This window comes from Lonchura striata, chromosome 9, assembly GCF_050655825.1.
Source record: "Lonchura striata isolate lonStrDom1 chromosome 9, ASM5065582v1, whole genome shotgun sequence".
Classification (NCBI taxonomy): domain Eukaryota; kingdom Metazoa; phylum Chordata; class Aves; order Passeriformes; family Estrildidae; genus Lonchura; species Lonchura striata.
The window spans coordinates 4,817,423-4,842,352 of NC_140711.1; the positions used below are offsets into that span (position 1 = coordinate 4,817,423).

Consider the following 24,930-nt stretch of genomic DNA (forward strand, 5'->3'; position numbering starts at 1 on the left):
AGCAGCACAAAGCATTTCGCTGGGAAAGTTTGCTATAAATAATACCCCTGCCGATTTTTGCCTCAGCTTCACCTATTATTATTATTCACACATTCTGTGGCTGATGGTGTGTGTGCCCAGGCTTCTTCCAGCTCACAGCCATCATCACCCTGCGTGTGGCCGGAGCATTTTCCTCTCCCATCCAGTTGCAACACCGCAACCAGAGCCTTGCGGTGGCCCATGTGGCGGCCGCAGCGGGAGCAGACCCGCTCCCATCCCCGTGCAATGTGCCTCAAAGCGGAGCAGAAACCGGGCCCCCGAGGGGCGCCCAGCTCCGCTCCTCGGGATTCATTTGAAGGCGGCACATAAAGGAAGCGCCGAGAGCCGAGAGCTTCGGGGAGGCGCAGCCGGCTCGCAGCCCACCTGGGTGTGCAGCGGCGGGGATTTGGGCGGGGGAGCGGGGCCGGGAGCTGCGCCCGGAGGGGAGCGGTGCCCAGAGCGGTGCCCTGAGGGGAGCGGTGCCCTGAGGGGAGCGGTGCCCGGAGCGGGACCGGGAGTCGTGCCCGGAGGGAAGCGATGCCCAGAGCTGTGCTCGGATCGGTGCCCTGAGGGGAGCGGTGCCCTGAGGGGAGCGGTGCTCGGATCGGTGCCCTGAAGGGAGCTGTGCCCGGAGCGGTGTCCGGACCGGTGCCCTGAGGGGAGCTGTGCCCGGAGCGGGACCGGGAGCCGTGCCCGGAGCTGTGTTCGGAGGGTAGCGGTGCCCAGAGCTGTGCCGGAGCAGTGCCCGGAGCTGTGTCCGGAGCGGGACCGGGAGCGGTGCCCGGAGCTGTGCCGGAGCGGAGCGGGCTCGGGCGGGGCCGCCGCCGGTGGGAGCGCGGCCGCGGGCGCGGGGCGGCGCGGGCGGCGCTGTGCATGCCGGGCGGGGCGGCGCGGCCAGGAAGCGCCGCTCGCTGCCGGCCCAGCCGAGCCCGGCCGAGCCGAGCCGAGCCGGGCACAGCCGGCGGCGGGGGCGGGCACAGCCGCGCCGGTGCCGCGGGGGCTGGGGCACGGCGGAGGCAGCGCCGGAATGGGGGTGGCTTCCTGAAGCGCGGGGAAGGGAGGGCGGGAGGAGGCTGGTTCTTGCCTTTCGGTGCCTCTCCGCCCCCCTCCTGCCCCTCTCTCTCTGTCTCTCTGTCTCTCCCAAGTTTGCCGCTGTGCCGCGGCGCCTCCGGAGCGGCTGGCTGCGGGCTGCCCCTGCCCCGCTCCCGGCGCTGCCCGCGGCGGGGCGGGCGGGGACGGCGGCGAGCCGAGGCGACCCAGGCAGCGGCCCGCCGCCCCCGGGGAAGGCTGTGCTCCGGGGAGCAGCGGGGGGAGGCGGCTGGCACAGACGCCGGAGCTCCGCCGCCCACCCCCCGGCACCGCCGCAGTCTGCCCAGCGCCGGCAGCCCCGGGAGATGGTGACACATGAAGCGTGCGGGAAGGACCATGGTTGAGAGGACCAGCAAGTTCTTGCTGATCGTGGCCGTCTCGGTGTGCTTCATGCTTATCCTGTACCAGTACGTGGGGCCGGGGCTGAGCCTGGGTTCCCCCAGCGGCCGCTCCTACTCGGAGGAGCTGGACCTCTTTCCCACGCCGGACCCGCACTACGTGAAGAAGTATTACTTCCCCGTGCGGGAGCTGGAGCGGGAGCTCGCGTTCGACATGAAGGGCGAGGACGTGATCGTCTTTCTGCACATCCAGAAGACCGGCGGCACCACCTTCGGCCGCCACCTGGTGCAGAACGTGCGGCTGGAGGTGCCGTGCGACTGCCGGCCCGGGCAGAAGAAGTGCACCTGCTACCGGCCCAACCGCAGGGAGACCTGGCTCTTCTCGCGCTTCTCCACGGGCTGGAGCTGCGGGCTGCACGCCGACTGGACCGAGCTCACCAACTGCGTGCCCGGGGTGCTGGACCGCCGGGAGAGCGCCGCGGCCAAGACGCCCAGGTAGGTCCGGCCCGGCCCCGCCGTGCCCCGGGCCCGGCCGTGCCCTGCCCCTCGCTGCGGCCGCCTCTCCCCTGCCGAGCCCCCTGCCAGGCGCTGCCGGCGTGCTGTGCCTCGACCTGCCCCCAGCCTTCCCTCGGCTGCTTCACCTGTCCTCCCCTCCCGTCCTCCAGGCTGTGCCCTGCGCCTTCCTCCTGCAAATTTCCTGCTCTTCGCCTCCCACGCACCTCGCACGCTGCGCCCTCGAGCCCATGGTCTGCTCTGGCAGCCTCTGAGGACCCTTCACCGAGTGCATCTTTGTGCTGTTTGCCCTTTACCTCATCACTTGCCACCTTTTAAGAACCGTTGATACCCCACCCTTAGTCCCAAGCTTATCTTTGTAACCCTAACCCTGTTCCTCAGTTGAATTTGTTCTCCAGTGCAGCCGAGGAGAGGCACACGAGCCCACCAGTGCTCCTGCTTCCCTCCTCGGTTTACTCCCCCAGTCTGCACACAGCTTTTTGCACATTGCAGGAAACACTCCTTAAACCCCCTTTTTATGTTCCTTGCTGTTGATCTCCATGGGAGACCTGAGGTGATCACTTTTGGGGAAAGCAGCTACCTTGTACGCGTTCCTTGAGTGCTGGAGTGTCCTTCCTGCGTGCCCCAGGAGAGGGGGAGAGCATCCTGAAGCACCCCTCGGTACATCCGTGTGGAACACCCAGTGTATTTCTGCCCTGTTAGCCCATCATTCCTCTGCTTGGTCTCTTCATGAATTATAAGCTTCAGAGAAATTTTCTGCTTGAAGCACTGTAGTAAAGGCAGGGTGTATATTAAGATCTCCAAAAGATGGTGTTATTTTAGCTCAATGTACTGCTGTCTTTCATTTCACAAGACAGTTTTTATAATTATCACCATTTTTTTAGCACTGTGCGCGTTCCTTTGACGTATTAGTCATTCTATTACAACACTTTGTAATCTGTTTGCCTTCAAGTTTCATTCAAGATTTTATGCTCATATTTCCTTATGCCATATCCTTTATTTATGGGTGTGCTGTTAATATTATACATAATCCCTTTAATGAAAAATGGCCTTTAAGAAAGCACGTTTGGGCATCATAACTGTGTTTTCCCTGCGTTTTTTAAAAGCAGTTCTTAATGATATTTCTTCCCTTGGAGCTGTGTGCAATTGCCGGGGTTCTTTATTGTCTCTGTCATGATTGCTGCTGTTTTCAGCCCGTTTCAGTGTTAGTCATCCAAGTATGCTCAGACTGCTGTCGTGCTGCCTGACCCAGCATCAGCAAACAGAAGTACATAGCTGAAGGGTTGAGGCTTTCCTGTGCTCTCTTATTAATAAGGTGTTTGAGAACACCTCTGAGTAAAATATCCTCTGCCCATCTAGGTTGCTGCTGAGATTTTTGTGAAGTGTGGTTAGGAAAAATGCACAAAGTTCAAACCTGATTTAAAAAAAGAAACAAAAATTACCCGTTTTGTGAACCTTGGCACTTGGCTAGCAAACCATTAACCTTATATAAAGACCTCTGTGGGTTTATGAATTGTCTCAGAGCCTTGTGTGCTTCCGTTGGCAGTTTTGTATGAAAATTTGTTACATGTTCAGTATTCAACTTTCTTCTGTTCAGCAGATGGGTTTTTTGTACAGGTACCTGAGAAAGGGGCACATCAGGTTGTGAGGTAGCAATTAAATTCCTTACAGCAACTTGCAGGAAGTTGAGAATCAAAAGTCTGTTGCTTTATCTCACATGCTTGTAAACAAGATTTTCCTTGCCATTTGCTTTGGAACATCAGGATATGTTTCTACATGCTTCTTAATTGTCTTGATTTTTGGATGTGCAGGGAAAATCATTAATCCTGTCCCGTTCCCTCATGTCTCTGCATATCAAGAAATAGTTGTGCCCAATGTTGTCTCTCGACTTCCTTTAAATCTAAGTTAGAACTTCTTTTCCAGGAGTTCAAGGACTATGATGCAGAAGCTTTAGATCATCTATGGTTTATCACCTTGGTCTGTTAAACAAAACCCAGAATTTACTGATCATTGTATCCAGGGGATGGTTTTAGTGCAACCAGCTGCTGGCTATTTTAATAATACTGCCCTAGGATCTGTTGTACTGCAGTCCAGTTCAGTTGGCACCTTATCCAAAATGTGGTTTAATTCATGCCTTAGAAAATTGCAAATAAGAGACAGGCAGTGCTTGTTTAAAATAAAAATGTGATGGGTCTTATTTGTTAAAATACAGATAGTCTTATGTCCATTACAGCAAGAGCAATATCACTTTATTTGTCCATTGTGAGTGTTGGATCTCTTAAGTTGAAAGGGGACATCTTTTTAGATAAGGTATTTGCTAGAGAGGCTCCTGTTTTCTAATGGAACTGAAGTATGAACATATCTCTCAAAGGAAACAGAAAAAGGAGCAGCAAACAACCATTCTCTCAGAGTCTAATATTGACCAATCTGGATGTTGGAGTGTAGTCTTCAAATTCAGCTTTTAAAGCTTAATGTATTGGCTTCTGCATTTGCTGCTTAATACAAAGTTTAAACCTTTGCTCTTCCAAATACATGTTTGTCCCCAAAAACAAAACAGCTGACTTGTGATTACAAATAAATCTGCCTTTAGTGAATGCTGAAAGCATGAAGGTCACTCAGTATTGCCCACATGCACAAATCATGAGTTCAAGCTGTTCCCTCTGTAAGGAATGCAGTTTTGTTGCTGCCCAGTGCCCTATTGCACTACATTCCATAACCTGGGCATGGAACATAAATTTGCAATGCAATTCAACTTTCTTCATTGTTCAGTTGTTCTGTGTCAGACTTAATGATTAGGAGCCAAAAGGCTGCATTTTTTTCTCTCTTTCTTTTTTCTGCATTGATGCAGTGTCAGGGATGGGTGTGTTAGCTCTAATGGGTCAGCACTCCAAAAAAGTCCTGGTTTTTACCCCCTTCCCACCCCCTCCTGGTGACTTTCCTGTTTTGTATTCAAAAGGCTTCTGGACCTCTTGAAGCAAATGTTATGTTTTATACACAGCCAGTGAAAGAAAGATTGATTTTTTGGGGGGTTGTAAAACTTGGGACTCCAAGGAACTCTGAAGTTGGCTGTGCTTATCAGTTAAGTCACTTAGCTGCAGTTCTCTCATGGCTTTAGTAGAGGGCAAATTCCAAGATTTGGGGAATGGAGGCCTCATTATTCCTTGTGCTGTTGGGCACAAATAACGGTTGCAAAAGGCTTTTTTTTAAAAAAGAAGCAAATTTAGGATGCGTGCCTTGAGTCACCATGCTGATGGTGCAAGCAGAAAGTGTGAACTGCTCCCTCCACTTTATTTCACTGAAAATCTCTTCAGTTGATTCTGACAAGAAAAAATACCAAACTCATTTCTTTAATTTGACTTCCAGAATTGGAAAAATCTGTCAACTGACCCACTAGTGCCTTGTTTGCTCCCAACACAGAAGCACAGCCCTGGGTGTTCTGAACTTGTACTTGGAGTTCACTTCATCCGTGAACTTGATTCTAATGTGCTGCAGAAGCAATAAAACAAAATATATTACACCAAAGGAATTCTGTGTGTTTCCCCTCCTGCCTGTTCCAAAAAAAAACCCTGAATAAACCCCAGACATCCCAGGCTTTGTTGCTCTCCCGCTGGTTTCTGCTGCCTGGTGAAAACAAGAGCATCGAAGCTGGCGTTTTCCTGGAGCTGCGTTATTCACGTGGAAAGGATTCAAGGCACACAGCTCCTTTAAAAGTGCATTTCTGGAAGCTCCCTGTTGCTGGGGAGAGCCCATGGAGCTGGTAGAGCGTTGGTTGGGCATTGCTGGCCCAGCTCACACACACACGCACTTTTAGCACTGTGTAGATTTTTAAAATTTATTATTTTTTTAATGAGCTGCCTCAAGACATGAACTTAGCCTTGGCTTTCTGTATGGGTTTCTGTGCTAGTCTGTCATAGGAGTTTGGTTTCTGTGGACAAAAATAACTAAAGTGTGTGCATGCTTCTGATTTCAGTTTTTTTTTTTCTCAAGATTTCATATGTGTAGAAAGAAAAAAAAATGCAATCCACATACTTTTATGTAAGAAATCCATGTCAGGTTAATAGAACTTGCTGTTATGCAGATCAGTCAAGAATCTCTCTGATTAGCTATTTACAGCTTATGTTTTGGCTTGGGATTTTTTTTTTTTAAGAAACAATTAACAGGGCTCAGCAGTTTGTTAGTTTGATTTTTCTGAAGTGTGAACTTTCACAGCTTCCAGCTACATATCTATTCTTGATGAGGTTTTTATTATACGTGTGCTTGTGAGCTGCAGAAACACATTGTCAAGAAACCAACTGTTCGAGAATGAAAAGCTTTACCAAATAATTTTTATAATATTACCACTTTTTAAAAGCTTGGCTTGTCATTTTTTTAGGATCTGCATGTGTTGGATGTTGAGTAATACCTGTCTGCAGGGAGCAAGGGGCATTTTTTTCCACTCACCAGTTCAACTCAGACTTGTTCATCATAAAGACCAGTGGAGAAATATCAATATAAAGCTATTTTAAGTAGCCTGGATCATTTCTCAAACCTCTAGCAGGAGGAATATTTTAAATCCTCCTAGTCTGATAGGAAACTTTTTGCACCTGGTTGTGCTCACCCACAAAGCCAGGGTGGTTTTTCACAGCCAAACAATTCTAAAGGGCCAGGTAGTTTTGTAGTGGAAATCTTTAAATTTGATACACTTACCAAGAAATTGGAACTCTTCAAATAGTTGCCTTAGGTTTGGTGTACTGTATTTATCTAAGCTTGAGACTTTTGGCTGGTATGTCAGGTTTAATTACTCTTACTGGGTTTTTGTTGCTGTTGTTGACAAAGCGAAAGGATATATGTGTATTTGTACTGACCTGATTTTTCAAAATGAGACATTTGGCTGGCTTTCATTAATCTTTAAACAAAAGTTGCATCATAACGTAGTCATTTTGCTTTTTTTGCTTAGAAGTTTGCAAACACTCTTTGCCTAGACCTCAGATTTTGCCTTTTTCTGGTTATCATTTCCTGCTCTACAAATAAAAGTGTTCAGTATTCAGAGTAAACCCTTGGATAATCACCTCTTCCTTTTTATTCCTGTTGTTTTTCTCATTTTTCTCAGTTGTTTATTTCTTTTTCCCTTTTGTTTTTTTAACAATTTTGAAATAATTACTTCAGAAGAGCTGGCTTGAATTTTATTAATAACTGAACTGGATGGTTTGCTAGATACTCCCATTATAAGGAGAGTCATTAAGGACTGGTACTCTGTAGATGCACATGGGTTCCATCATGCTAGTGCAGGGAAACATTTTTTAGGTTAATTACTTAGCTATTAGAGTTTGTAACATTTTGTGTGCCACTTCTTGGCCACAGCAATGCCAAGCCCAGTTTTCTGGGCTCTGCTGAAGGGTCCTGGTTTGTCAGTGTGAGATGGAGAACACTTACCAAGGAATAGCAAACCAATATGATCTCCAGCAATGCCATTGTGCCAGCTTTATGCTTCAGAGGAGGAAATCTGTGATGGAAGGAATTTGGATCTCATTAGTGCTGTAGGGGCTTTAGGTGAAAAATAGCATGAAAATTGTGATGTTGCCTGGTAGAACAGCTGCAGAATTACCTGGTGTGACTGAGGAGGGGAATGTGCTGGGGACTCTTCCCTGCAGGAGGCTGGGGTTGGATATCTCTAGTTAGATATGAGAACGTGAGCTGGACGAGGTCGTGTTCCCCTGGAGAAAGCACTGCTAGAGAAGATGGAGTTACAGGAGGAGATCATTGCAATGCTGCCCTCTCCCTGGGCCTCTGCTCCTTCTAGGAAGGAGGAGATCAGCCTCCTCTGATGCCCCTTCCCTCCTTGATTTGTGGGGTTAGCCTTGTCAAGCAGACGCTTTTGGCTGCCTGTTGTATAAACTGGAGGAGTCTGACCTGGAATTACTGGAAAGTAATTCAGGACCTGCAAGACTGGAGTTATTTAAGAAAACTTCCTTTTGAGTTCATTTCAGAGAGATGCTGTGTCTTACCTGAGTCATGTTTGTCCACAGTGCCCACACTTCTGGCTGGCTCCAGAGTCCTGCGTGACTCCTTGCCAGGATGTTCCTACCCCAGGTGTTATTCACAGCAAGGAATAGCAGAGCTCCAGAAAAGTCAAGATAAAGCTAATCAGGATGGGTTGTGGCTATGCTCTTCTAGTGACTTTGACCTGGAAGCAAAGAGTAACTGTAATGAGAGAACACACCTGATTTTAAATTTACTTAGCAATACCTGTCTAATCAAACCTATGACATCCATTCACAGTATCCCTACTATGCATCCTCTGCTGTCTTGTACAGATTATGGCTTTTGTAAATCTTGGGAAATGGGAAAACTACATGGACAATTGCCTTCAGCCAGTCAAAGAACCAAAATCTCTGGTTTATGTCTCTTTATTTTAAACTTCCAACTACTTGGAAGCAATTTTACCAAATTTGTGGTTGTAATGCTTTAAATAGGTAATATTTTGTCAGTGAACACTTGGGATTGTGCTTGCTTTAGAAAGCCAGAGTGCATGATCTAACTCCACAAAACTTTTTTATGCTTTTATTTCCACAAAGTACCGCAACAGAGAGGAATTTTCTGTTATTGACTGAAATTGTGCTTTGTCAAGCAAAGATGAAGCATGGTCTTTAATTCCTAATAATCACGATTTTGATAGCTACCAAGTGAAGATTTTTGGATGAAATTTTGCTTGATGTGGACAGAAGTATATGTATACTTATACATCAGAAGCAAAGACTTTCATAAGCTGAGATGTTACTGTGTTTGGAGAATAAACAAAGTACAGCAAGAACACAGAGCTGAAGTAGTCCATTAGAAATCTGCTTCTTTTGCCCAATGATGGTTGACCTTAAAAGCAAACAAACAAGCAAAAAATCACCCTCTGCTTCTTGTACAGGAATTGAAATAGAATGATGAGGAAAATACACCCAATTGAGGTGACACAGCTTCTGTAATGGCTGTTTGATGTAGTTCTGTTCCCTCTTCTGTTTCCATAAGAGTACTCTGCAGGAAATGCAGACTTGAGAATGTCTCTGAAGGGTCCTTTGGAGATGATTGCCACAAAGGCACCAGGAGCCTTAAACACCCCTGCACTGTAGCATGTCAGGTCTGAAGAGGATGCTTCACACACTCCTGTGCTGCTGCCAAAGGAGGAGCTATTTCCCTGTGCATGTCTGCTGGAGCCTGGCATCTCTTGGGTGTGGGAAAAGGGCTTTCAGGAAAGGTCCACGCAGGGAGAGCTCATCAGATGAAAAGCACAACATATGCTTAATAAGGTTTAGTTACACTTCTACATTTAGTTAAATTTCTGCGTTCATTAAATTGTGTCAATCTGTGTCATTCCTGTGCTTAGTAGTACAGAAGTACAAGACACTATTCTGGATTGTGAGAAATGGATTTGTAAAGTAATAGTAGTATTGTGTAGGAAAAGCTAATAAGCTGAAAAACATTTATAAAGTATTGTAACCAAGAAATAATTTTTCTTATAGTTTAGAAATAGTATAGTATAGAAATAAGTTAAGCTTCTGATATTATAGCATTGAATTTTACATCTCTTGGGTCTCACTCTTCATTGAGACTGATAATGGAATAAAATCTTTTAAAATGCCTCTCATTTACCCTGTCTCTATTAAAACTAAGAAAACCAGCACTGGATGTCTTTCATCCCTACAAACTGCTGAAAAAGTTTAAGGATATGAGATATTCTGGGGCATCTCTTTTTCAGTGGTGTGTCCCGAAAGGGTTAAGAAGATCATGTTGTCCACCTTTGGCTGTAACTTGAACTTTTTATCAGTACTAATTATATCTTAGCAGTACTAATTATATCCTTCTTTCACCTGTGTATCTCAAAGCCTCTTAAAAATTTATAGTGAATAACACCTGGTGTTATATTAATTTCAGACTTCAGGTCTGTGCCTTCATTTCAACCTAAAGACTTTTCAGGGATCTATCTTAAAGCTGGCTTTGGCCATAAATCTCAGACTTTCATTTTAGTGTACAGACTTCCCTGCCCAGTCACTTTGGTTTCATCACTTGTTGTTACTGCTTGGCTGTTTTTCCCTTCCTTCCAGCCTTTTAGTGGTAAATTCTACATTGTAGCTCACCTATGTTTTTCTAGAGGAAATATTTCAGAATTTCCTGCCAGTTTAAACACGAAAACAGTTATTTGCAATTAACTTTTTATGGTCTGACTCTGTGTTTTATTTCATAACTAATCTCCATCCTATTAAGCAGAGATTCTTTGATTACACCTCACTGCAGATTGAAATACTGTGATCACTTTTATGGAGCTGTTCTACATGGGGGGAAAACCTCAGAGCTTCCTGAGCAGCCTTTGCATTTTTGTTTTTAAAACAGACCAAATTTCCTTTTGCTTAATGTTAACATTCAAGTACTCACATACCAAGATTATGTGAGATTTTTCTGCCAAATAGCTGTGAGTTTGAAAATGCATGGTGACTTTGCACTGATTTCAGATATATTGAAAGGGACCTTGTTTCTGGACAAATGCTAAAGATTTTAAAGTGCTGCTCCATATATTGGAGTTACTCTACATTTTAGCCTTAGTTCTAGTGTTAATTATACACACATATAAGATACCTGATAACAGTGAAATATTCAGCGATTTTTGGAAGATTATGTGAAAAGCATTGCACTGGTCATTCTTTTTTTATTTTAGTAGAAAAGTTGGCTTGTATTTTTTCCTCTCAGCTGTCTCAGAAAATTTAAACATCCAGGCAAATACTGTAAAAACAGAATTGACTTTTTTTGTTTAAACTAACAGCTTTTGCTGCCATGACCCCCTTGCTCTCAGTAAAGATTTTAGTTCAGATACCTGTGACCCTATATCAAAGCATCAGGGGAAAAATCAATGCCTCGCAGCTAAGACAAACAGCAGCAGCATGCTGACTCACCAATTTCCTGACAGGTTTTGCTTTCCTGGTGGAGATAGACAAAAGTACAAGCAGAACAGGAATCGCTGAGTATAACCATAAGCAGTAAACCATCCCTTCTGTTAACATGGCTTAAATCACAAAAGACAGGATTACCTTCTTCTGTTCTCTGCCTCTTTCTCGTCTCTTGCCACCTGTGCCTTTTTTTAGGCCTTTGAAAGAGAAGAGACAGATGTGATGTGGGTAGCTGTGCAAGGAGGAAGATGGAGCAGATTTATTCTGGCTGCTGAAGCAAGTGCAGGAGGGGTCATTTAGATTAAACCCCCCATTAAGGGGAATACTTCATCCGTGGTGCACTGCGCAGAAAAGAGATGTACAAATGCAAAAGGAGCCCTTTCAGGTAAGGAAATGCCTTGGCATCTCCTCTGGGAGGGCAAAACTGGAACTTCTTGTTCTGAGCACCTGCGAGAAGATTCCCTCATTGCTTATGCTCCTCTGGCTGGTACTATTTGCACTATATCCAAAATAAGTAATCTGAAGTATTTTTTTCCCACTGATTTTTTCTTTGGTTTATTTGGCTGCATTCACAAACGTGTTTAAAAATGACACCATCTTTCTGTGTGTGCACAACCTGACCCCAGTGGAGCCTTAGACCTGGCCAAAGGCAGTGTGGCGAGGTCCTGTATTTTTAACAGCCAGATTGTGTTACACATATCATGTCTGACTGCTGCTACTGGTGGCTTTGATTTTGAAATGTAATATTACACTGAATGCTAATGACTCAATATTGCCCTTCATTATTAAAGCCATTATTTGGGCTCAGCATTTAATCCTGCTCTTATACTCTTGTACTTTGCAAATGGGCTTTTTTTCTGAGCAATGTGTTATTTCTTTATAGCATCTGAGCAATTTTATTTTCCATTTCCTGAACAAATGCTTTCTTTCAGGTCGTCATAATCTTGTACCTTGATTGCTTCAATCTATGTTTCTGGGCTTGATAAATTAAGTCTTTTTTCCCTTTAGAGATCTCTTACTGCCTAACCCTTCTCACTCTAGTAAGTTACTAGATTTTTTTCTTGGGGGGGGGGGGGGGCTCTTTTTGTTTTGATTTTTGAAGAGCCCCTTTTGTAATAGGTCAGAAAACTTTTGCCATACAAAATATAACTGTGCCAACATCAGAAACAACTGTTAATCTGAACAGTCAAATTTAATGCAGTCAAATACACTTAAATATTTTTGGTGAGATGCTACTGCCTTCTAACACTACTCAGAAGGGGTTGTTTTCATGACTTTGGCTAAATTGGAAGAAGCTGACACCTTTTTATGGAAGCAGTCAAACATAGCAAATACATACCTTGTAGAAACTCAAAAGTAGCCAGTTGCTGCTTTCAGCAGTTCCATTCCACAGTTCCCAGTTTTCAACCCTGACTGCTCAGAATTCACTCAGGCTCCAGGCAGACTGTGTGCCAGCAGTTTATATGAGCTTCATTTTCTGTTTTTAAGAAAAAAATGACACTCCAAATATTGAAATGGTGACACAAAAATCACTGAATGATACATGAGTTTGAATTGTAAGAATAACCCTGTTGTTGAGTGTTTCCATCAACAGAGGGCTGGCTACAGGTGATCTCCTGTGTGTGACTTGGGTGTGCCAAGAAGGGACTGAAAAACAGCTGCCACAGTTGTCTGAATTTTATGAACTCTGGTTTGATTGTATGTCATGAGGACTAACATGGCTCCCACCAAAAAAGGATTTTCAGGGAGTTATTCCATGGCAGGAGGAGCTGTAGTTAACCTTCGGGTGTAGAAGGAGCAGCTGAGGTTTGGGATACAATAAAAACAAAAAGAGATAATAAGGGAATAAAAAGGAATCTTACATAACTTGTGTGGATTAAGATTTGCAGGTTGTACATGGTTTGTTAGTTATCAATAAAGCTTTTTTAAAAATAGACATAAAGTCTTTAAATTTAGTGAAGACGTAGTTTCAATTTCTTGTCTTTCTTTCCACCTAATTTCTTTGCCTTGGGATTTGCTGCCAAAACTGTGCAATTCTTTAAAGAAATAATATTGGACTACAGCATGCAAGAAAAATACTTGAAAAGTCTAGTGTGAATCGCTACAGTCGGTGAGACAACTAGCTTAGAGAATTTTAAAGACATTTGTCTTCCCTCACTTCTAAAACATATTTAGACATTTTAGCTGCTATCTGCAAATAATGTATTTTTTTATTGTGATTTAGGCAGCTCCTCAGAAGAATAATTTGGCAAGTTGTGTGTAACTTCCCAGCTTTTTTTCTTAGTGTTAGCTGTCTCGAGATGACTGAAGAGGTCATGGATTTGCCTTCAGCTATTTTGAAGGTTTTCCATGCTGTGACATGCTGCTTGTAGCAGCTGCTCTGAACAGCAGGGCATGAAAAGAGGTGTCTTTCCCTGAAAACACAAAGAGCAAGGGAGGTCTCCAAAATTAGGATTAGTGCCTGGAAATGGGTGAACTTGTGGTGTGTGGCGGGCACATTCTTCTCTGTCTCAGGATTTTTTCACAGAGGAGCACAGAGGGAAGACAGAGAAAACAATTTCTATTTCTGTTCCTTGTTTTCCCATGTGGAATGTGTTTGGAGAATTGTTTACCTGGGGTGATGGCTTGATTGGATTCTGGTGAGGATTGTTTGAGCCTGATGGCAAATCCAACCCACCTGGGGCTGGACTCTCGAGAGAGGGTCACAAGTTGTTAATTAGATTTGATAGTTAGAAAAGGTAGGTATGTAGTTTTAGTATCTCCTTTAAACAGTATATTAATGTATTGTAGCACAGTTATAATAAAGAAATCATTCAGCCTTCTGAACTGGAGCCAGACATCATCATTTCTTCCCACTGGGTTCACCTGCATTTACAATAGTGGTGGCTGTGATACAGAAGTTTTCCACGTTCCTTTGGGAAGGAGCTTCAGGTCTTCAGTTTGGGAAGTAGGTTCCTGTGTGATCAGCAGTGTGGGGGGCACAGGTCTTCCTTGGACATCCCTTCAGAAACATTGCTGAAGGTTTTGCTGGACTGTGTTTATGCCACAGCAGTTCTGTCTAGGTGTTAACCTGCCCAAGACAGCAGTTCCTGGGAAGAAATATTCCCCTAGTTGGCTGAAGTGTTTCCACAGTGTGTGTAACAGGAGCTGTCAGCAGGAGTAATGCAATTGTTTGGTCTGAACGTTTGAAATGGGCTGATGGAAACAGTTGTGTTTAATAGGATTGATTCCAGTGGCTGGAAAGCAAACAGGAAATGCTCCATCCCATTTCCAGCCCAGCAGAAGCCCAGCCAGGGCTGTGGAAGCTGGGCATTACAGAAGCTGGATGCCTGCCCACATTTGTTCTTCAGGGAAGTGAGCAGAGACTGTTCCTAGCCAGGCTGTCTGTCCCAGCTTGCCCAGGCAAGTCTCAGGTTTGTTTGATGGTGCCAAACCTGGGTTCTGCACACTGTTTGCGCAGCCAGCTTTGATGGTGCTGAGCTGTGAGGTGATCCCTGCATGTGAGGGCTGCTGGGCACGTCCAGCACAGCTTTTGTGTTCACAAGTGCAGGGGATGCTCCTCTTACAGAGCCTGGGGGAAGCAGGCACTGCTCCCACCTTCTGTCCCACAGCTCTTCAGGGAGCATCTCCCCTGTGACTGAGCCAGCACAGCGGTGTGAGAGGGAAGCAGCACCACCAGCAAACTCCTTTGTGCACAAGAAGGGAAGATTCTTGCCATGCTGTGAGTCTGTATTTGGGAATAGCCCAGGTATCATCTCTGAAAGGCAGCAGAGAACTCTGCCTGATTTTCATAATCAGGGAAACTGTTCCTTGCCATCTGACCTGAAGTACTTCAGCAATAGTTAATTAATAGTTTATTTTTTATTGTCTGTTAACTGGGGTCTCATTGCAGCTCTTTTGAAATAAGTTGTCTGCACAAGAAATAGGGGAATATTTGTATCCTAGTCTTAGTTTACCACAGATGAAAAGTCATTACCTGGCAAAGCTGTGTAAGGGCTGTTGTTCTTGGAAACAGTATTCACGGGATGTGAATGTGGACATACTCAGTTTCTTCAAATTCTTCTACAGTGTAACTGGTAATCCATGTGCCATTCTGAATGGGATATTATTTGTACTTTTTATAAATGCAGAAACAGAGGCAAAGGCTCGATTGCTCACCATGGCATGTGTCAGGACACCAAATCTGTGATAATATATGTTTGTTGAGTGCTCATCCATGTGCTTACAGCAGTGGGTTGTGCCTTGCCACAGCAGTCTTGTACAGCATGATGGAATTTGGGGACCTACTGAGGGAGTGAGCTTGTACTGGACTGTATAACCTGGTTACTGAGGTAACCATGAGATTTCCTGTCATTCAGTCAGACTCTAGGAGTAAAGATCTTCTAAATCAGTTTTCTAAATATCTTGAAACAAATTCAGAAGTAAATCTTTCTGCAGACTGGCCACAGTATGACTGTTTCCATTTGGAAATAACTTTCCCCTAAGGCTTTCAGTCAGAATGTCTTCTTGGGGAGAGCATTTTCTTCTTGTGCTGGTGTTGGAGGGAGATGACTTAACACTTGAGATGTAGTTGGCCTGTAATGCCAATATAAATCACAGTAGAAGGGGTGCAGCTGCAATTTGTGAAGTGTGCTGGATGATCAACAGTCTGTGCTGCCTGCTGCATGGATCGTGGTTAGCCGTGATGGAGCACTGCCTGCCAGGGCATCGCTCAGCTGGAAACCTCACAGAAACTGAGGGATGGATTCCTTGAACCTTCTGGAGATGTGGGATGCTTGGTCTGCCAAATACTTCAGGCAGGATGAATTGACTTCTTTCCTAATTAGGATATTTCCTGATTCTTCTGAATTTCTGAAGTTATTTGGGGGTTGTCATGAAAAGTTTGTTTTCTGGATTGAAGCCCAGCCAATCCCAAATCTGGAAATAACTGCTCATGAGAGAAAAAAGAACAGTTATATTTATCAACTCTACTATTGTGGGTAAGTGAGATTTAGAGACTCTTGCTTAGTGCAGAAAGGATCTGAAAACAGTTTTCTCTTATGGAAATAAGTAGAATTACTTGCACACCAAGGAATTTATGTGGCACTTCACTCCTTTGTCATGGGAATCTGTGCTCATGTTGGGATGTTTGATAACTAAATCAAGTTAAAATAGATGCATTAAAGTTGGATGCTCTATCTGTATGAACCATGACATGCTGAATTAGTCTGAAAATCATCATGTAATTTGTGCAAAAATCACCCAAACCAGTATAGATAGGAACAGTATAGATAGGAACCAGTGCTGGCAAATTCCAGGGGTGTCAGTTCTAAAGCTCTTGGATGCTTCAGGATTTACTGGATCGTGCATACTGCTGGAATGTTCCTGTCTTGAGAAAAGCTCTTTTTCCTGTGAAGTGGTCTCTCTGGGGTCAGTGAGGAGAGAACACGTGGGGGAAACAACTGGGCGTTAACAGCTTCCCACAGGATAAAGCACAAACAGTCCTTCCTTCCAACAACCCCAGTTACTGCGTGTGAGCAGGAACTCAAAACCTTATTCTTAATTAAGAAACTGGCCTCTTGCTCCAGAAAATAGTTAAGCAGCTGTTTATAGTAGTGAGGGAGCTCAGAGGAGGAGCTGGTTATACTGATTCATTCTGGTTATTGGCTTTTTTCTTACCCCTTCCTAGTTAAAAGTAATTTAACTGGGACTATCCTGCATGTCACATAATCCTTTATTATTTTCCATTCTGCTTGATGATGCAAGTTGAAACAAAGGCCTGGTTGTTTAAGCTCCCTCTAAGATCTGTAAAAAAGTTCACATGCTTCTAAGCCTGCCTTTTAAATCACACCTCCAGGCCTGTATGGAAGAGCTACTGGCAAGTTTTGAGCAATTCATTCTTCACTCTGTTCTGCACACAGCTGATGGCATCACAAGTGGGGCAGGAGGAGAATTAGCATGCAGATAGTTCTTTTAAGTGCTCTGCCTGGTTAGAGATGGAGCTGGGAACAGTGCTTTGAGGTCAGGTAAGGAGATACCTGGAGCTGTCACCCCCAGGGTCACGGGATCAATGCTGAATGTGCTAAAAGCTCACATCCTCCTGGGCAGTATTTTCAGTGCTGCTCTTGCGTAACAGATGTTCTCTCTAAAATGTGATTATCCATATGCACCAAGCAGACCCCTATTTCTTTTGAAGCCTTACTTGAGCAAGATAGAATGAAATGGAGGAACTGAGCTGTGCAGGTGGCCAAGTCATTTGTGATGTTCTAACACTTCCACTGATGGTTTCTGATTTCTCCAGGTAGCCTCTGTGGCATGCCAGAGTGTTCCTCTGCTCTTTGGGAATAGAGGAGTGGTGGTAGAATGGGACACAGGTACAGATGCGTCACTGCTCTCGAAGCAGCAGTGTCCAAACTGTGATCCTGACATCCATGGATCATCTCACTGCAGTTCTGTGATTCAAGCACCAAACTTACATCCAAGTGCTCCTTGGGCACAAGGACCAAAAATGTTCCACTTACTCAGGTTAGAAAAGTTGTTTCAAAGGCACACAATGTGGAATGTAGGAAAAACCTGGCCTTTAAAATGAGACTTTAGGAGCTAGTCACAGTGCCCATCACTTCAGTGCCTTGGGCAGTACTGGGTGTTTTTGTTCTTCCTTTGCTTTTTAAAGGTACTCTACAGCTCTGAAGAAGTTTTTATAAAGACAGCAAATTGTAAGCTAACCCAGGAGACGGGAGCAGTTTTCCCACACGTGTTTGAAGGCAGAAAGAGACACACAGTGCTAGTACCAGAAATAAACATGAGTCTGGGCTTTAAATACGGAGTTTGGCTTTCTCAACGTTTATGTAATTTTGTAGTTTTGATTTCTTCTATAGTTTATCAGTTCTTTTTGCTTGGGAGAAGGAAGGTGTCTCAGATGGAGCTGTTTGGGGTATGGCTCCATCCGTTATGCATTAACTCTCTTTTTCCCACATGGGAGCAATTACAATTGTTCAATTCTTTTTTTCCTTTTAACCATTTGATGCTACCATCCCTTACCTCTTTATGTCTGTTCCTCTACATGAGGAAAAAAAAGAGTTGTAGATGCCAGCCCTCACTAACTCTCAATCTGAGAAAGATGGAATTCATTCTGAAAGCCATAGAATTAAGTGAACCTGTCACAGGATTCTGAGCCACTTCTGAAAAAAAGGCTGGATTTAGTTTCAACACTTTAGTAATGAAATTCAGTCATGGGTAACAGTCTCAGGAGAGGTGCACTAACTAAAGGTCTTCATTTGCAGCTGTCTCCTGAGAGCTCTCGTGGCAGTGGGAGAGCTCAGAGCTGAAATGGGGATAAGGTATCACAGTGAAGATGTTTTGTGTTACTGATCTAACCTGGAGTGGACAAAAAAAGGTCTCATGTCTGACAGAAAGAAAGATTGGGCTGTCCATGCAGACATGTGGCTCAGCACAGTTGGTTTCAGTGGCAACAAGACAGAGTTTTTGGTGCTATTAATCATTCTCTGGCCTTGCATGGCAACACTGCTTGGGTTTATGTGCTGTGTCCAGTGCATCCTGCTAGAAAAGGAAGGCATAAAGAGTTCACTGGAGGGTGCCTCACTGGCCAAGATTCTCCATTTGCCTTCAAGTCTTTTCTGGCTTCAGCCTTTCTGCCAGGGCTCCAGTGAGAGTGCACAGTTGTTCAGTTAATTTGTAGGGTGCAGACAGGTTGTTTTCTGGGTTGGACTAGCTCACATCCAACTTTTGGTTTCCATGAGCAGAGAGATGTGAGAGGTTTAGGTTTTGGGGAGCTTTGGCAGGTACCACACACATGCCAGAGGTTCTGAAAAAGCAGGTTTGGATCAATGGCTTTGAGGACAAGCTTTGTCACTGCGTGATCTTTGAGAGTCACTGTATCTGAGCAGACTGCTGCCCAATTCTAAGCTTTTCAGCACTGTGATTTTTATGGTATACAGGAAAAAGGTGTGATCTGCTTCAGCAGCTCTTGCACTTCTATAACCTCTGCAGTCTTTGGTAAGATGCAACAAAGGTGTCCATCAGAATTTAGGAGTTTGGTTTGCTGTCAATTGGAGTTTTGACTAAAGGAAGAGATAGGGATGCCCTCAATAGTAAGAAGGATTCCTGCTTTTTTTTTTTTTTTTTTTTTTTTTTTTTAAATCTGAGAAATATAAAGAGATGGAATACAAGAGCATGGTTTATTCTTTTGTTTTGTTTCCCCCTCCTTCAGAGAACAGATATTGGAGTTATGCTTGGTCATTCCAACACTTGCCTTAAGCAGCATCACTGAAAAAAAATAAAAATAAGAGAATGAAAAGTTGAATGCCATGTCACAGAGCACATATGAATGTGGACTTGAATTTCTGGATTTTGGCAGGAAGTGAGGTGGGAAATGCTTTATTCGAAACCTTGTCTGAAGAATCTATAATGGCACAATTTAATTGTGTTGGCAAGGAGCTCTGGCAAGGTGCTTGAGCTTCCATCACAGTGTGGACAATGGATCTGTGGTTGCCTGTTGCTGTCTCATGCCCTGCACACTGATGTTTTAAGAGAACAGCGTTTGCTGAATGGGAGCAGGGAGGTGGCAGCTAAATAGAGGAACATTTTCAACTCCAGCAGAGTTTACTCTGGCGTGCAGCCTGCTGCCTTTTCCACAGGGATTTGTGTGTTCTGTGGAGTGTACCCCTGTTATCCATATAGATATGTGTGTAATGATGTGTAATGAAGATTTTCTATGTGCTCTCCTCTAGGCCCAGCTCAAACTACATGCAGAAGGCATCACCAGTTCTGTTAGAACACTTTTGAGCTTCTGCAGAGCTCCCTTCCCATGCCAGCTGTCCTTCAGAGCCCAGGCCCATAAACTGCTTGAGGGCTACCTCAAACCAAATTAGCAGTAACCTCGCAACTTTTGAGTGTGCTCCTGACTACTCTCAGTTATGAGCACTTACTTCTGTTAACAAGAAGTGCAAGACCTGGTTCTGAGTGTGAGGACGACCACTTGAGCCCTGACAGGACAGATGCTCCACTGAGCTCAGCAGGAACCTCTCACTGTGCCAGATCCCTTGGTATCCCACTTGTCCCATCCTGGCTTCCTGTCTTCTCTTGAAGGTCGTTCCTCTCCTTACCTGTGTTACACAATTTCATTTTTCAGTGCTGCTGTGCCACTTGGAAACATTTCTCCTGCTGCTGGTTGTACCTTTGCTCTCAAAGTGTCATTCTGCAAGACTGGAGGGGCATCGCTCCAGCACCAGGAAGGATAATGACACTCCTGGCTTTTCTCACTATTTCAACACTCCATTTTTGATACTTGTTTTGAAAATAACTTTAATTTTTTGCATACCTGTCCACCTGGCACTGTTGGCTGAGGAGCTGCTTCTCTCACAAGTGTTTTACTGAGATGTAGTTTGTGAGGATTACAAAACCATTTGGCTGCCACCTGCCAAGCCACTGATTTAAGCTGTGCCTAACAAAGTATTTTATGACATCCAGAGATCAGTACAAGTAGACAGTAAAAATCTACTACATTTGTTTCTTAATAATAAAAACAGGCACATTATATTCTATGCATACATATATATAAAATTGGTTTTTAATGGGAAATGAGCAGCTTCTTCATCTTTTGTAGTGTGTTATAGATGTTCTCTGGCAGAGGCTCAGACAGATCTTTAATCTTAGAGGGACTACGTTTGGTCCTATCTCTTTCTGAAACTTTGCATGTAATGTTAAAATTTAATGTGTTTCATCTTCATTTCTTAAGAAGTACACAAATCTAATTTCTAAAAAGAAACTGGCAGAGCTCAGAAGTGCCATTTTATAATGGTAATAAAGCAAAAATTTCTTGAAAAGAAGCATGAGAGGGATTATTGCTTACTGCCTCTTTTTTCAATATAATAATTGGGAACGGTGGCTTAAAAGGCTCTTGAACTTGTCATGTACTTACTTTTCTGAGCATCCTGAACTATCTTTAGTTGGAAAACAGATACGTTATTAGTGTGTTGCAAGGGACAATTTAATATGTATTTCTCCTACATTTTCCTTGCTGTTCATAGAATATAATTAAATATGCTCTTTAACCTGGTGGTGGTGTTTTTCAGCAGTATTACTACTGAGAATAGGTTTAGACTTAGGCTACTAAAATCACAGTAAACTCAGATTTTTTCTTGCCTTGAATAACCTGCTGAGCATCTCAGAGGGCAATAACTTAATAACTGAATTTTCCAGATACACTGGTCTTTTTTTCCCCCTCTTTTTCCTTGCCTTAATTTCCTCTTCATTTTTCCAATCTGAAGTTACCATTTCTTATCTTCTGGTATCTTTTGTCATTAAAGTTTTAATGACATAAATTACTTATTTCTCTGTAGAATACTCAGAAGAGAGCAAGACCAGTGTCTTTCCTATTAACCCTTGAGGATTTTGGCAGGTGTCCTCTAAGCAGTGAGTAGTGCTGATAGGAAAGATTGGGGGCTCACCTGAGAAATGCCAGGGTAAGGAACTTACAGGTGGTTCTTTCTTGCCTGCTTCATCTTCCCTACAGGACTCTGTTATTAAGACATTTGATTTTTCTGTAGCAAAAGCATCAAGGAGAAAAGTGCTTTCTGGATTTTTCATTTGAGCTCCCAGACTGCTGGGGAAAATGGGAAGAAGAGAGGTAGGCATTATTGCTGCTTTATAATTAAGTCAGTGATTTCAGTTTGTACCTAAAGGGTTTGAGCTGTAGCTGAGTCAGTGGCGGATCTGCAAAGGCAATTTTATTTTATTTTGCTTAATTTTGTTGTCCTGACAGATACATTAGCTGCTAAAGAGAAAAAAAAGAGCAGAGCACTTTGAAATGAAGCTGCTGTGCATTTCAGTGATCTTGGCCTTGTATATCCCTATCAAAGTCTTTCTGCTTGACATTGCTGAATGTTTTGGGGGTTTTTTTTAAAGATTTGTGGTTTGGGTGGATTCTTACAGTTCAGCAATGGTCAATTGACATCAATGGTCAATGTAAAGCAGTGAGTACGGACTCTGAACTATGACTGTCCTTTTGAAATAAAGAATTTTGAGAATTAAAATATGAAATGAGTTTGGGTCAGAAGTGGCAGGATGTGCAGAGCAAAGGGCTGGCAGAGAAAACAGAACCATTGAAAGCAGGTGCTTTACAGCTCACAAGCAGAAATTGGCATTTCTCCATCTGTCCTGGTAGCCACTGTGCCCTTTCACCCCTCTGTACCTGTGGGCACTGGGGAGCTCTTTGCACTGAAGGGAAGTCACCCAGGAAGTCCAAAGCAAATTATTTTAAAGAAATAGATGAAGAGTGTGTGTACTGATCAGGTGAGAACATTTCTATCCATGGTTATTTCTAAGGGAGGTGGGGAGGAGCTGTGAGGTGGGAGAAGAAGACGATGTTTACAAAGGAGATGTTCTTTATTTCCCACTGATTCACCACCTAAAAGAACTGCAAAATGTGAGTGTGTCATACAACTGCAATGGGAAGGAAAGGCTCAGTGATTCATTTTGTTTGTTTTAATTGAACAGTGATTGGAAAAACAACTTATTATCTTAATAAGCCTGTGCAATGTTGTATAGTAAAACCTTTTACAACTACCATTATGTGTCATCACCCCAGAGGTATAAAACCTATTTTTTTGCATCTGTGAAACATTGGCAATTACCCTTTCATGCATTTTCAGGTTGGTGTGTGAAAAATAAGAAGCATTTAACAATTGTTGCTAAATGTATTTTTGGGTTAATATGTTGAAAAGGTGATGCCTGCAGTTTGAGTTGCATTAGGAATTAATGTCCAAGGTGTCACCTCAGGTGTGCAGGGAGAAGGCAGAGAAGCGGCGTGGGTTGAGGGTTTTGGAGATTTTATTTCATCAGAGCTCATTTCCCAAGGCAAAGGTAGCCAGAGCTGGTTATTTTGTTGACTGTGTCCTTTTCTGTGCTGAAAGCATGAGTAGAGGAAGTGGAAATTTCATGTTTGGCTTTCCTCACTCTTCAGTCCCTGCCTGTTGAGTCAGCTTCCTTTCAAAGCCTCTGGTAGCATGAAAAGCTGTGCGATAGAATTGCTGCTGTTTGGGTGGGGGTTTTAAAGGCATTCTGCTGTAGGTTATTGCTCCACTGTTGTGTGGTTTGTGTGGTTAAATTCGTTACAGTTTTGAAGTGATTTTTTTAGTGGACTGCTGGATCACTGGATGTAAGTCATGAGCAGAAGTAAATGATGATATATTTGGGGTCAGAGCTAAAGTGGGGGATAGAGCTCTGTATTAATGTGGATTCTCTAATGAAAAAATCTTTAATTTTTCTAAAATTAAATCACCTGACAAGAAATACGAAGTTCAAATAATGTGCAGACAGCTGAAAAGCACAGGAAGATCTTTTCTTTCTGGCAGCTACTTTGAAACAAAATAAAAGAGTTGGGATGATTTAGTGACAGGTCAACATAGAAAATAGTGTTACTGAAATTGTCAGTGCCTTTTCAAAGGTGTTGGTGTTTCTCAGAACTCCTGCCTGTGAAGGGTTGGATTTTTGGTAGCTATATTAGACTGCCATGAGGTATATTACTACAGCACAGTAATTTTCAGTTGCTCTTGCAACAACAGATGTTCTATATAAAGGTTTCAGATTAAAGAGGGGGGGATAGAATAGTTATATAAATATACTCTGCTTCTGTTCCTGCAGAAAAAAACAAACTATAGTGGAGACTCATAAATCAAAGGAAAAGGGAGCATGCCTTGTGTATGTTAAGTCAGTTATGTGGCCTGAGCTTGTCAGTCAAACATAATGAAATTCATATTTCTGCTGAAATTACTGTTTTCCGCTTCAGAAAGAAACACAGAAGATCTCTCAAGTTCATGAAATGCCATGAGTTATAAATATATGGGAATTCTGTGCCTGCAAAAAAAAAAAATGTACTGAGGCAGTACAATCCAAAGTTAATAATATTCTTTTAGTGCAAGGGGAATAGCATCATGGAACCTGGCAGACACCAAGCATGTTGTTTTTCTAACATTTGATGTGCCATGCAGTAATAATCCAGTTGTGAGAGAGAAACACTGTGTGGGCATGGGAGGAGATGTATTGTTGTTTTGGCATGTCATGATGATATAAAATGATTGTTGCCTGTTTTGGTGAAAGGAAGGGACAATTTTTTCTAGTCTTTTTGTTGTCTTGGGGGTGAAAAATGAAAAGCAAAACTTGGTGGGATTGAGAGGGTGATGAAGCACAGTGAAAATGGTTGAGACTTCCTACTAAAACACCTCTTTGCCAAGTTATTAATACTGACAGCTACTCTAATAAAAGATTCTGTGATTCCAGAGGTGATGAAAGATACCTTTGTTGGTTTAGCCAAACTGCTAACAAAACACTCTTGGTGTGTTATTTTTCTTGTTACCTTCAGTAGATGATATTAAGCCAGTTTGGAGACATGAGCTGGTAGACATGTCTGAGCAACAAAATGTGCATTTTTACTGTGTTACTCAGCATTATAACAGATTGCCAAGACTCAGCTAGATTTATATTAATTTTTCATTTGTGGAATTTTCTTTCTGACTGACCAGAAACAGGTGCCCTTTGTACACATAAGTGTCTTTGTGGCCTTAAAAATACTTCTGACAAGTGTGGGCACTTGACATACATGAGGTTACTCATTCAGGACCCACGAGCTGCCTGCCTGGAGAGTGCCCTGTGCTTTGAGGTGTGCATCATCCATCTGCATAACCATCACCTTCCTCTCTGGATACAGTGGCATTTTCCAGCTGTGAGGAGCAGTTACACCCTCACAGAGTTTGGTACCCAAGCACCTGGGCTAGTATATTTTTCTTCCAATTGAGGCTAGGACTTGGCCAAGGTCCAGGTCTTAACCATAAGAGTTGCCCTAATATATTTCTTTTAAAAATCTATTAATAATAGTAACATTAAAAAGATATTAAACAGTTTATAACTAGTAAGAATCATAATATAGAATTATTACTCATTAAATCAACTTCATAAGAACTTATCCTTACTAAAAGCATAACATAAAATATACTTAAAGAAAGTATAAAGTTAACCTTTTAAAGTTTTAGGATACATTGGCATTTAGAAAATAGAAAAAGAGGTTTTAA

The 24,930-nt window shown here is 43.2% G+C and overlaps 1 protein-coding gene across 1 annotated transcript in view; it reads left to right on the forward strand.

Moving 5' to 3' along the window:
- The first annotated feature begins 1,129 nt into the window (after positions 1 to 1,129).
- HS6ST1 (heparan sulfate 6-O-sulfotransferase 1) overlaps positions 1,130 to 24,930 on the forward strand; it is a 190,488-nt gene continuing 166,687 nt past the window's right edge. The window contains exon 1 of the mRNA XM_021538029.4: positions 1,130 to 1,940. Coding sequence (XP_021393704.2) covers positions 1,423 to 1,940 — 518 coding nt within the window. The 5' untranslated portion in view covers positions 1,130 to 1,422. The remainder of the gene's footprint in view (positions 1,941 to 24,930) is intronic.